A 12,928-nucleotide genomic window follows, 5' to 3' on the forward strand; every position below is an offset into this window, starting at 1 on the left:
TGTGTTGCAGTAAGCACCTACACCTTGGTGGTGGGCCCACTCGCCTTTTGCTTTGCGCGGATCCAGCACAGGAGGTGCGCGGCGGCTCTCAAAGCGCGGCACTGAAGGGCTAATCTAGCCGACAGGACAAACACGAATAAACAGGTGGAGGGATTACTGACGAAATCATAGCGGACTGTCGCCCGCTGGGCTCTTCTCTGCTTGGTTCTCACCAAAAGCCCGCGCTTGAGCCAGAATCCACTGCACCTACGCCGCAGCGCCCTGGTTTGGTTCCCTCTGTGCTCGAGCCCCAAGCTCCACCTAGAGAGAGGGAAAAGGCCCGCCCCCATAGAAGCACCAATCCCGTTCGCCTGTTTCTTTCTCATCTCCAGTTAGCTTAGAGGGTGTGGTCGTCACGCCAGACTCGTCCTACCGTCGATTGGCCGGCGTCTGCCTGGTGCGAGCGGTCCTAGCCAATCAGAGACCGTCAGTCCACCCCGCGAGCCCACGAGAAGCGGCGCGAGAGCCAGGGACCCGTTGAGATGGGCGGGATGTGGGCGTGGCATCATGAACTGGGCCCGCCTACGCCCCGCCCCACCCGCCGCGCCTCTTGGCTTTAATCTTTTGCTGTGTGCGGGCGGGTGTCCACCGGAGGTATACCGGGAGGTGAGCACTGATCCCCGGGACCCGCCGCCCGCCGCCAGAATGGAGTTCGTGAAGTGCTTGGGGCGCCCCGAGGAGTTCTACAACCTATTGCGCTTCCAGATGGGGGGCCGGCGGAAGGTGATACCCAAGATGGACCAGGTGGGCCGAGCATCCCTGCATCCTGGCTGGGGCGGGGCGGCTGCGCGCGGCGCCGGGCCTGGGGCCTGGCCGACCAGGCCCAAAATCCTGGGCGGAGGGTGCGGCGAGCGGGTGCCAAACGCCTCAGGCGCTCTTCTTCCCTCGGGGCGACAGACCCCCGCCCCTTCTGGCGGCCCCACCGGCCCAGCCTAACTCTGCTTTCCTAACCCCAAATGGGGCCCAGGTGGTAGGCCTCCTCTTCCCACTCCAACCTTACCCCAGGTTGTCTTGATGTTTCTGCTCTTTCAAGACATTGCTTGCCAGGTCGTTTTCCTTCACTTTTCCTTCTGTCCTTGAGCGTTGATGTTATCTGTGTCTTAACTGGTGATTGCAAAATTGAGATTGTGTGGGTAGATTAAGTGGGGGAGGACCTGTGAGAGAATTTGGTGAATGTAAAAAGCTATGCAGATATTGTCCCAGTACCTTTTCTGGAATGAAACCTTGCTCATCCTTCCAGTTTTCGGTTACATCACTTCTTCTATAAGCTTCCCTCACTTTCCTTGGGTCTGATCAATCCCTTATTCTCCAGTGCTTCTTAGGTTTTTTTTTTATAACACATATTTACTCTTCCAAGCTCTTTAGTTACCTGCATGTCTGTCGTTTAGCAACATTGTTGGTTGCTTGAAGGCCAGACTTGGTTTTATTTATTTATATTTCATCTGCCTCATTCTTGTATCCTTTGTTAAGTGAATGCTTACAAAGGTATTTATTCCAACAAGAAACTTACTCTTAAGTGATTAGTGGATGAATAAATACATTCAGCCGAATTAGTGGGTTGTATCAAAAGTTTTAAATTCTTTTTGCCAATGGAAACATCACACATACTATTTTTTGCCTAAATGCACTCTTAATTGGTGTCCTTTATTAAGTAAACACTTTAAATTTCCCATCAGAAAATTTTTTTTCATAACTCAGGATCCATGTCATCCTTCAGGGTCTAGCTTCAGTCAGTGCCACCCCTAGTGACCATTCAGCAGACATTTTTAAACACCTGTTTTGTGCTAGATGTTATGGTGGGTGCACCGTGGCAGGATGTCATGCACAAATAGGACACACAAAATGCTCCCCATCTTGTCAAGTGAATAAGACATTGTAAGACTGTTCACAGAAAATTTAGAAAAGCACCATAACAAGTTACCTGTGAAACTCCCTCAACCATTTTCTCTAGTACTGCTTACCTTATGTCGGCCCCACCTTATGTCGGCCCCACCGTCTTGAATGGTGGTCCCCAAATCCCTTTCAGATCCAAGATTCTATATTTGATTCTGGATTTTTAAGCTATTTGGATGTGGAAATCTTGTTCGATGTACCTTTGGTGAATTAATGAATAAAAGGTGGGTACACTACCCCCAAGAAACCTCTAGCGTTTTAAACAAGATAAACTTAAGTAAATGTGGCAGAATATAGTAAATGCATAAGGACATTTATAAAAGGGAAAAATCACTTGTGGCTGGGACAGGGGAGTCCTTTTTTGAGGGATGCTCCTGTGCCTTGTTCAGTAGGTATTTAATTAGAGATTCTTACTGAGAGTTTTTGGAGCTTTCCTGAAATTATTTGCAAACATTTATGTTAGTGTACATTTGTGTGTTTTGAGAGAACAGTGTCCACTATTATCCTATCCTTCCAGGGATCTGTGACCCAAAATACATAGTCACTGCTTTACAAACCAGTTTGTACAGTCTCCTGGGCACTACCTGTGACAAGTAGTTAACTGCCTCTGGAGACTTGCCCACTTCACCCCCCAGACATTTTTCGATTTTAGGAAGTGCTACCTTCTAGTACAGTAAGCGGGATTGTTTCACTATGTTCTCCCCCTGGAGCCAGGGTCTAATCCATGTTTGTAATCCAGCACTTGACATATTTTAAGAGAACGCTCCTGTTCTTAGGAATACTGATAGCCAGGCCAAATATTCTATATTCTTCCTTTAGTTATTCATTATATGTTATTCTTTCCAGATCATTTACCAGCCTGTTCTCTCTCCCTTTAAAGTCTAGTGTCCAAAGTTGAACAGTACTCTTTCGGGTTGGTCTGCGCATTTCAGAACTTTAAATTCCTTCTTTATGGATGCAGTATTTCTATGTAACATAGTTGAAGACTGCTTTCGCTTTAAAAAATGTATTTTAATTATAAAATATTTCAAGCAAGTAGAAAAATACTGGAAAAACTCTAACAAACCATTTTCTATTTCCAAGATTAACTATATCGTATAGTAAGTGTTTGCTATATTTGCTTCATCTTTTTTTTCTTAAGAAATAAAAGGGCCATATACAACTAAAGTCCTTTTCTCCATCTTACCTCCCTATCACATTCACTGTCTTTTTTAGGCAGTCTCATCATGCTGTGGGCTTAGAATTGGGGTCAGTCAGATTCCTAATTGCACTTGTTCAAGACCTTTTATTCCATCTTGATGCCCTGATGAAACACTTCAAAAAAAAGTACATACATATATATATATATATAATGTTTTATTTATTCATTTTTGAGAGGTGGTGGAGGAGCAGAGAGAGAGGGAGACACAGAATCTGCAGTGAGCTCTGTGCTGACAGCAGAGAGCCCAATACGGGGCTCGTGACCTGAGCTGGAGTCCAATGCTTACCCGACTGAGCCACTCAGGTGCCCCTGTGCTGAAACACTTTTTAAACCTAGATCTTTACCTTTTAGGTAAAGGGTTTCATAATAATGGCTAACGTTTATTGAGCTCTTTGTGTGTGCCAAGCATTATTTTATACACCTCCTTGCATCTATTTTTTAAACCTTCCAGTAATCTTATGAGGAAGGTACTGTTATTTTTCCTGTTTTATAGATGAAGAACAGAGACATAGAGAGGTTAATTAATTGCCCGAGGTCTAGTTATTCAGGGGTGGAGCCTGTCTTTGACTCTGGCTGTCTGACTGCAGAGCTCATTCTCTAAACCCCACCATGCTGCTTATCAGTCAGGTGATGGACCACAGAGACGCCTCAAACAGAGGATTATCCAGATTCAGCTAAAATTGACCCACTTGAGTGTGATGGACACAGGGTGGAAAATGCCCACTCTGATGTGTTCACAATCTAATGGAGAATAGGTGTACAAAAGTAAGATAGCCTAGGGAGTGCCAAGTATTCTTAAGTACATTTTGATTTCAAGAAATTTTAGTGAAATTAGAAATGTTTTAGAGGGAAAAGTTTTCAGAAAACACAGGAAAAGTACTTTGTAAAGTGTTAGATTTAGTTTAGTGGGGAGGATCTTCAGTAAAAGCTACCATGAGCCAGGTTATATAGGACTAAGCATGATGTGTGTGGGATGATGAGGAAACCAACTTGGCTGAAATGAAAGAGTGAAAGCTAGAAGTATAAAATTCATTAAGTGCATGTGGGAGTCCAAAAGCTGAGCTGTGATCAGTAAAGCAGGTGATGGTTAAGAGCAGAACTATGACACAATGAAAGCAACATTTTTGGAACACAAATTCGACAAGTGGGTGGGATTGGGAAGAAATTATATTGTGAGTTAGAATAATCAAATTAATAATGATAATAATTACCTAATAATAGCAATGGACATCATTTATTGTGTTCTTATGTTTGCCAGGCACTACGCTGAGCTCTCCAAGTCTGTTATCTCAGTGTATTAGGTTAGCTTTCGCTGAGTAACAAACCATTCCAAAACTGAGGGACTTAATTCTGGAGACTGGTTACACACCAATGTGAATGTATTTAACACTGCTGAACTGAACACTTAAAAATGGTTAAGGTGAAAAAAAAAATGGTTAAGGTGATAAATTTTATGTATATTTTACCACAATTTACAAAAAAACTCAGTGACTCAGAATATCAACAACTTTAGTTCATAGTCATCTGGGAGAGCTCGGGAGTTCTACTAGTCCGGGCCAGTTTGGTTGATTTCTTCTGGGCTTGCTCAGCTGGCCGGCTGGCTTATGGCTGGGCCATCTGGTGGTTAGCAGGCTATAGGCTGCAGTGTTAAGGGGAGACCAGGCCATATGTGTCTCATCATCCAGCAGGCTAGCCCTTGGCTTCCGCATGGCAGCTGGAGTTTTCAAGCCTCTGTTGGAATCACATTTGCTACTGTTTTATTGACCAAAAATACTCACAAGGGAACCCAGATTCAAGGATGTGGAGAAAAACCGTATCCCCTGATGGAAAGAGCCATAAACTCCTGTGGCCAGTTTGTAACTCATCACACTTAGTCAATCTTGACAACAGCCCGAAAGTGAGAAGTGTTATTGTTACTGCTATTTTACAGATTAGGAAACAGTGGCATAAAGCAATCAGATAAATTCAAAGTCACCTGGCTTGCAAGAAGTGGACCCAGGATGCCAACTCAGGCTAGTCTGAAAACCTCCATGCTTCTAGTTTGCCCTCGATGAAGAGCTTAGGTTTGACTGGCCTCAGATAGCTGATTAGATCCCACCACTGTCACTCCTGGTGCGTCCCAGATACTCTATAATTCCTAGTTCCTTTCTTCCCTTCTTAATCTGATGTAGATTAGCTTCCTTCCCTTCCCTTCCCTTCCCTCCCCTCCCCTCCCTCCCTTCCCCTCCCCTCCCCTCTTCCTTCCCAAATATGTGACCACCAATTGCATGTCAGATACCATTTTAGGTGCTGAAGATATAACAGCAAACAAGATAGGTGAAGACCTTGCTTTTATGAGCCTTACTTACATGCTAGAGGAAGAGAGAGAAAATGAAAAAAAGCAAATACAGTTCACCCTTGAACTACATGAGTTTGAACTGCACAGATTTACTTATACATGGATTTTTTTGATAAATGCAGTACAGTACTATAAATGTATTTTCTCTTATGATTTCCTTTATTTATTTATTTATTTATTTATTTTACACGTTTATTTATTATTGAGAGACAGAGAGACACAGAGCATGAGCAGGGAAGGGGCCAAGAGATGGAGAGACACAGAATCCGAAGCAGGCTCCAGGCTCCGAGCTGTCAGCACAGAGGCCAAAGCTGGGCTCGAACTCACAAACCATGAGATCATGACCTGAGCCGAAGTCAGACGCTTAACCGACTGAGCCACCCAGGCGCCCCATGAAGTTTGTTTATTTTTGAGAGAGAGAGAGAGCGCTAGTGGAGGAGGGACAGAGAGGGGGACAGAGGATCTCAAGCAGGCTCTGCTGTGCTGACAGCAGAGAGTCCAGTGTGGGGCTCAAACTCACAAACTGAGGTCATGACCTGAGCTGAAGTCCGATGCTTAACCAACTGAGCCACTCAGGTGTCCCCCCCCCCCCCGACCTTAGGATTTTCTTAATAACATTTTCTTTTCTCAAACTTACACATATGACATACGAAATTATTTGTTAACTGACTTTATGCTATCAGTAAGGCTTTTGGTCATCAGTAGGTTAATAGTAGTTAAGGTTTTGGGGAATCAAAAGTTATATGCAGATTTTCTACAATGTGGGGGTTAGCACCCCTTACCCCAGAGTCTAGAGACTTGACTTCTCTCATTCTCAAGTCTCCTCTATCAAATAAGAGTGTTGGAGAAAATGGTAGCCTTGGTTATTCCTAGAGAGAGAAGTGGTAAGGAGGTAGGAGAAAGACCTTCCACGCTATAATCTCTTGATTTTCTTTTTAAGTGAGACTCTTCTAGCTCCAAGATTTGATGAACAATACAGTATAATATTATTTGTTTTGTTGCCTGCAGCTTTTCTGAGTCCTTTTTAAGCCCAAAGAGCCATTAAAAAAATAGTTAAATAGAGGAAACATAGGACCATACGTTTTCCTTAGCTTAACATGATCTTAGTTTCTCTCTTAATTAACAAAGAAACTGCGGGGAAATGTACACTTCATAGATATTGACGGCTGACTATTTCTGTCACAAAAGGATTTGGCTGTAGGATTCAGGGTTCAGTAAACTTAATTTATACTGAATTTTTAGGAGCGTTTCAGTAAATAGGGACTTGCTGCCACCTGCAAGTTGTATGACATCACTCAGAGGGGCACATAGTGGAAAAAGCAGATGTTTCATAATGATGCATTTCTGGCTTCTATCAAGTCTAAATCCTGACTCTTAGCTGAATAACTTTTGGTAACTTAAGCTCCAGGCAGCAGTTTCTTCATCTAGAAAGTAGAAATATTGATCACAGGCCCTTGGCCACAATTTCCCAACTGGCAAATGATCTGAAAATGAGGAGCGTTTTCATAAATGTGGCTCAAAATCATTTGGCAGCAAACCTGCCCTGAATCGAAATGATCCTGGCTTAGTATATTCACACTGCTGTGCAGAAGAAATATTAACAATTAATTATGGGACGTTACTCCATAACAACCGAGGCTGTATGTGCTTCTTATTGCCTGCTTTCTACAACACTAAAAATTCTGAATTCTGCACGCATCTGGCCATGAAGATTCGATGTAGGTGGGTGTAGGTCTGTAATATCTTCCTTAAAGCGTTTTGTATGGGTAAAAGGTAATGTCTGTATTGTGCTTAGCACGTAGTATCTGCCCAGCATATGGTAGTTATTAATCTGATTGTTACATAAATTTGGCTTCGTGTATAGGGTTTCTCCCTATTCTGGGCGATCTGTGTTAAAGTCTTAAGGAAAGCTGTCAGAAGGGTTGGTAGCTTGTGGAACTTGAGGCTGGAGCCCCAGTCCTGGAAGCTCAGTCTTGCATTTCTGGCCACTGCACACTCTTCCTCCAAATGCCCTTCATCCCTGTTTTCTCTTACTTGAGAGTTCTCTGGAGTGTACTTCATCTCAGACAGCAATGGATAATGTCAGGAGGCTCTAGGGACAGGCAGCAGTTAGCCCTAGACTTTTTTCCACCCTCCCCTGCCTGCCAACTCATGTGAATCAAGCAGTGGAAATTTTTATAGTGAGCAGAGTTTTTTCCAGTGTTTAGTAGTTAGAGCTTCCTATATCTTCTTGATAATTTGAAGAACTTACTGCTCAGAGCGAGGAACTGAAACAAATAGGTGGCCGAAAAAGAATGATGGAAGGAGATAGGGAAGGGAGTTATTGACTTTGTTTTAAGAGTGGAGGAGGTGTTGGTAAGGAGGGGTAGTATTCTTTAAGGTTGCTGCTGCCCAGCTTTTTAATGGAACTCATGGTTAGAAATCAGCCCCAAAGCCATTAGGTATAGCTGAGGATTAAAACATTTGGCAGTGTGGAGAAAGGCATCATTGTGGCCTGGTAACAACAGTTTATGTGGAGAGCTTGCCATGGAGATCAGTAATAGCTGTTGTTCTGTTTCTTTTGTTTCATTGTGAAGCCTTGCCTCTCCATACTTGAGAGGGAAGGAGTTGGTGAATGGTTTTTAAATACTCTGAATGTATTCATTTATTCATCAAACCTTCACTGAGTATTTTTATATGCCAGACACTGCAGTAAATGATTTTACTAATATACAGTACTCAGTAAATATTAATTTTTATTAATAATTAAAGTTTTTTAAAATGTTTATTTATTTTTGAGAGAAAGAGAGAGAGAGAGCGTGAGCAGGGGAGGGGCATAGAGAGAGGGAGACACAGAATCCAAAGCAGGCTCCAGGCTCTGAGCCATCAGCCCAGAGCCCCACACAGGACTCAAACCACAAACCACCTGAGCCAAAGTCGGAGGCCTAACCAATTGAGCCACCCAGGCACCCCTTTACTAATAATTTTTTTAATTGAACATTTTTTTAATTGAACATTTTTTTAATTGAACTGAAATGAAATTCTCATGAGTATATGATATTTTTTTTAAAGGTTAACTCTCTTGACAGTATGATATGCATCCATGATAGGAAATTTAGTTAATATACACATATGAAAAGGACATGGGTCCACTGGGGTTCAGGGTTCATCGTTAACATTCCAAAGTGGTATATCCAACTAGTGATATGCCATATGTATATTTTTAACCACTGTCCTGTTTGATATTTCAAATGTTTCCTTCTCTTACAAAGACAGTGAAGAGACTGGGGTTGGGGGGAGAGTAAGTATATGGAAACTCTGTACTTCACACTGAATTCTCTTGTGAACGTAAAATAGCTCTAAAATTAAAGTCTGTAAAACACACACATACACACACAGTCAACAATTCTTTGAGATGTGCTTGAATTGAAAACATGGCTTTTTTTTTTTTTTTTCTAGAAAAATGATTCTCGTTTTCCTTAGGGAAGAGTAAAGTTCAGGAAGCAGCTCATTACAGCTCACTAGTTTGAAAGAGAAAGAGGATTAGAAATATTAAAAGTAACTGCTAGCTTTCCAGGGGATAGAAGACGTTCAACAGGTGTTAAAAGCCAGAGGTGGACAGTAAAGTGCGAGAAACAGGTTTTATTCGGAAACACTAAAGGGGAAAAGAGACCCCAGTGTAGACTTGGGCTCAATTTCGAATACGACAAGGAAGAGTGGGGATTTCTAGCCAAGGAGCAGAGTGAAGGGGTCGGTGGATGGAAAATGACTGAGATGAAACATCTGGGGTGAGGGGTGTTCTAGCTAAAGGATCTAACCTAAAGGGATTCTTGCTGGAGGCAGGCCAGGGCGATGGGATGATGGGAGATGAGGAACCCTGCAGGACGGTCAAGGTGATCGGTAGCAGGATTATTGCTAAATTTGGGCGTTGCGGGGATAGGCACAAGCACAGAAATGTAAGGTTCAGAGACCCCGACTTAAGTTTGGTCAAGGAGAGGTTCTGTCATCAGGAGGAAAAGCCAGCTTGGCAGAGTGGACAGGGCTCCGCCAGCCATCAGTGGGTTCTGCGGCCTCGGGGAAGACCGGGAGGAAGGTGGGGGTGGTGGAGGGGTCTCCCGCCCCGGGGCCGCGGGGGCGGGGCTGACCTCAGGAGGGCGGTGCCCCCCCCCCCCCCCCGACTGGGTGGGCGGGGCAGGCGGAGGCGCGCAGCCGCTGGGCCTACCGTGCTGGCCTGGTGGGGTGGAGGGAGAGCCCGCCCCGCCCTCTGGGGCACGCCTCCCGGATCGGCTCGGGTCTATGGAGGAAAAATTCTACGCCAGCCCTGCATTTCCATGGCAGCAGCCGCCTGCGGCACCAAGGCCATGTCCCTGTTCAAGCGGACCTTGGTGCTGAGCCCCGCCGCGGCGCCCCGGGGTACGGGCGCGGGCTCCCCGCCACGCGGCTGCCCCTTGCCTCCCGCCGCCTGGCCCTCCAAGGACTGGCCGCGCGGAGAGGGCGTCTGCGGCAGGCTGCGGAGCCCTCCGGTGGCCGGCCGCCTGCCCCATTCCCACTCCTGCTCCGCCGCGTCTCCCACCGCCGTGTGTCTTCTCTGCCCGCAGGATTCGCTCAGCAGCAGCTTGAAAACTTGCTACAAGTATCTCAATCAGACTAGTCGCAGTTTCGCAGCTGTCATCGAGGCGCTGGATGGGGAAATGCGGTGAGTGGCCAGACAGCTCCTTTTTGCTTGGGGCAAGAAGGCTTTTCCAGGGGACTTTGAGCCACTCGAAGCTACTTTCTGACAGTCCCTATCATTTCAGTCTCTGCTTGTGGCTCAGCTAGAACGTGCCCCACTCATGCCCCACCTGAGTGAAGGCAATGTCTCGTTGGAACACCCGTGTATTTACTTTAGAATGCCCTTCCAGGCAGTTAGCCATCCAGTAGTTGCCCTGTGGGCCCAGCTTCAGGGAAGCGGGGAGGAAGGGGGGGGGGGAGTGGATGGTGGCGTTTATTAACTTTTTTTAGTCCTGGCAGCAGAACCTGTCTCTGAGGAGGTCATGCATTTTTTTTTCTTGGCTTCCCTTATGCTGCTTTGCAATTCTAGTATATGGGGTTAATTCTCCCCAAGTTGCTGCTGTGCAGGCTGCATACATGAACCCAGACCAATTGCCTTGGTGTATGATAGCATTTATACCGAGAAGTTTTAGCGTCTTTTGACATTTTAATCTGCAAAATATTTGCTCCATGTAAACACTTGGTTTGCTGATCTTTGTATGGTTGTTCTACAGTAGTTAAATGTAACTCATTCTGGGAGTAGTTGTGACATCCAGCTGCTAGGTTTTTTATTTCGTGTTTTATAAATAAACCACTGAAGTCCATTGCTCCCATCTAAGAAAAGAAAGCTGAGATGGCTCACTAAGTACAAAAGGGTTTGGCTCTCCTTTCAGAGTTCTTTAGAGGTAAGGCTATAGGAGGTTTGCATTCATGACATGTTATTTTAAAATACGTATCTTTGGATGTTTATCTGTTACATTAATAGTTCTTCCATTTTTTACAGCCATGCGGTATGCATATTTTATCTGGTCCTCCGGGCTCTGGACACTCTGGAAGATGACATGACCATCAGTGTAGAAAATAAGGTCCCACTGTTGCACAACTTCCACTCTTACCTTTATGAACCAGACTGGCGGTATATGGAGAGCAAGGAGAAGGATCGACAAGTGCTAGAGGACTTCCCAACGGTAGTGGAATTACAAATGTCTTCTGCCTATGGTTGTGTTGATAACTGATGATATAGTTGGCAGCTAGCCCCCATACCTGGAGAGAGCAGTAAATAAGCAGTCTGAGGACAGTGTCATATACTGTGCTGGGTAAGAACTCTGGTAGCCAAGACTCTGAAGCCAGACTGCTACCTCTTCCACTTAGTAACCGGTGCTTAGTGATGTAGCCTGTCTAAACGTCAGTTTCTTCATCTATAGAGATAATAATAATACGTACCTACCCATAGTATTGCTGTGAGATTTCTAAGATTTAACACAGGTTAGAATGGTGTTAGCTTCTATTATTGTTACCAGTATGCTGCTGAGAAGTCCAGTATTTCCTTCTTCAGAAAGTTACATTCTAAATCCAGTGTGGTAAAAGATGGATTCTCAGGCTCGTTCACAAAACCCATTGCCATGTAATACAGCCGAAGGCTTCTGGTACCCTTAACCTGGTAGTGTGGATGTGTTGTTCTTGATGTTGTTCTTGATGGGTAGTTGCCATGGGGTAGGGAGCAGGCTCTTAGCAGCTGGGGTGAGGACTGACAAGCACAATGATGCCCTGCCATTTATGGCCTTTGTCTGTGCCTTGGTTTCCTCATTTGTAAAGTTAAGAGCTCTCAGGATTGATAAGTTCATATGTATAAAGTACTTAGGGACACCTGGATGGCTCAGTTGGTTGAGTGTCCACCTCTTGGTTTCAGCTCAGGTCATGATCTCAGGGTCATGAGACAGAGCCCAGCATTGGGCTCCATGCTGAGGGTGGAGCCTACTTCAGATTGTCTCTCTCTATCTGTCTATCTCTCCCAGTCTCCCTCTGCCCCTCTCTCCCACTCACGCTCCCTCTCTAAAATAAAATAAATAAATGAACATAAAGTACTTAGAAGATTGCTTGCTGCATACTAAGTATTCTATAAATACTAGGTGTTTAGTCCATTTTGTTGGAGTAAAGTGGGTTATAATTAAACTCTTGAGCTTTAGAAAATTGACAAGTTTATGTTACACGTGTCATTAGGTCTTTTCTGGAATTTGCATGTCTTATCACACAAATAAGTGTTTCTTTCATATCTTATATATAAAGGTTTGATTTAGCAAAGTCTCATGTTCTCTAAGAGCCCAAAGAAGCCCTTCTTTTTATGCACAATTTCTAGAATCTGGGGGGAAGAATAGTCCTCACGTGGCTGTTGCCATTGAAACAGGTCTATATTCCAGTGGGGAGGGGAGGAATCCACCCATTACAGAAGAGTGTTTGAGCCACTCCTTGGGTGAGGAAGGGCTATTTCAGAGTACTGAGATCATACCTTCACTGTCAAAGACAAAAATAAAATACGGTATGATTCAAACCAAAAGAAAAAGTCTATGAGGAATTAATAGGTGGAGCTGATCCAGTGCACTGCTATGATACAAGAGAGGAAGAAGAACCTGGGACGCGTAATTAGGTGAGGAATTAGAGCTCTCACCTAGAGAGGGTACCAGTGATTTGACTCTTCCAGGATACCTCTCACATGAGCAGAGGTTGGGTTTCCTCTGACTGGAAATCCACAGACATTCACTGATGAGCTTGTGACACTCCACTAATGCAGAGAAAGTGCTGCAGACAGAGTCCCAGAGCCTTTATTTATTTATTTGTTTATTTTTGAGAGAGAGAGAGAGAGAGAGAGTGCGAGCGGGGAAGGGGCAGAGAGGGAGACACAGAATCCGAAGCAGGCTCCAGGCCCCGAGCTGTCAGCACAGAACCTGATG

The 12,928-nt window shown here is 44.6% G+C and overlaps 1 protein-coding gene across 4 annotated transcripts in view; it reads left to right on the forward strand.

Moving 5' to 3' along the window:
* Positions 1-588: 588 nt before the first annotated feature.
* FDFT1 (farnesyl-diphosphate farnesyltransferase 1) overlaps positions 589-12,928 on the forward strand; it is a 41,063-nt gene continuing 28,723 nt past the window's right edge. For 2 of the 4 annotated variants that reach the window (XM_030312729.2, XM_030312730.2), the window contains exons 1-2: positions 9,708-10,146; positions 10,984-11,167. In XM_030312729.2, coding sequence (XP_030168589.1) covers positions 9,782-10,146; positions 10,984-11,167 — 549 coding nt within the window. In that variant the 5' untranslated portion in view covers positions 9,708-9,781. Of the gene's footprint in view, positions 784-9,707; positions 10,147-10,983; positions 11,168-12,928 lie in introns of those variants that run through there. The other 2 variants (XM_030312731.2, XM_032592875.1) reach the window with 2 other exon arrangements.

The sequence above is a fragment of the Lynx canadensis genome, chromosome B1 (genome assembly GCF_007474595.2).
Source record: "Lynx canadensis isolate LIC74 chromosome B1, mLynCan4.pri.v2, whole genome shotgun sequence".
NCBI lineage: Eukaryota > Metazoa > Chordata > Mammalia > Carnivora > Felidae > Lynx > Lynx canadensis.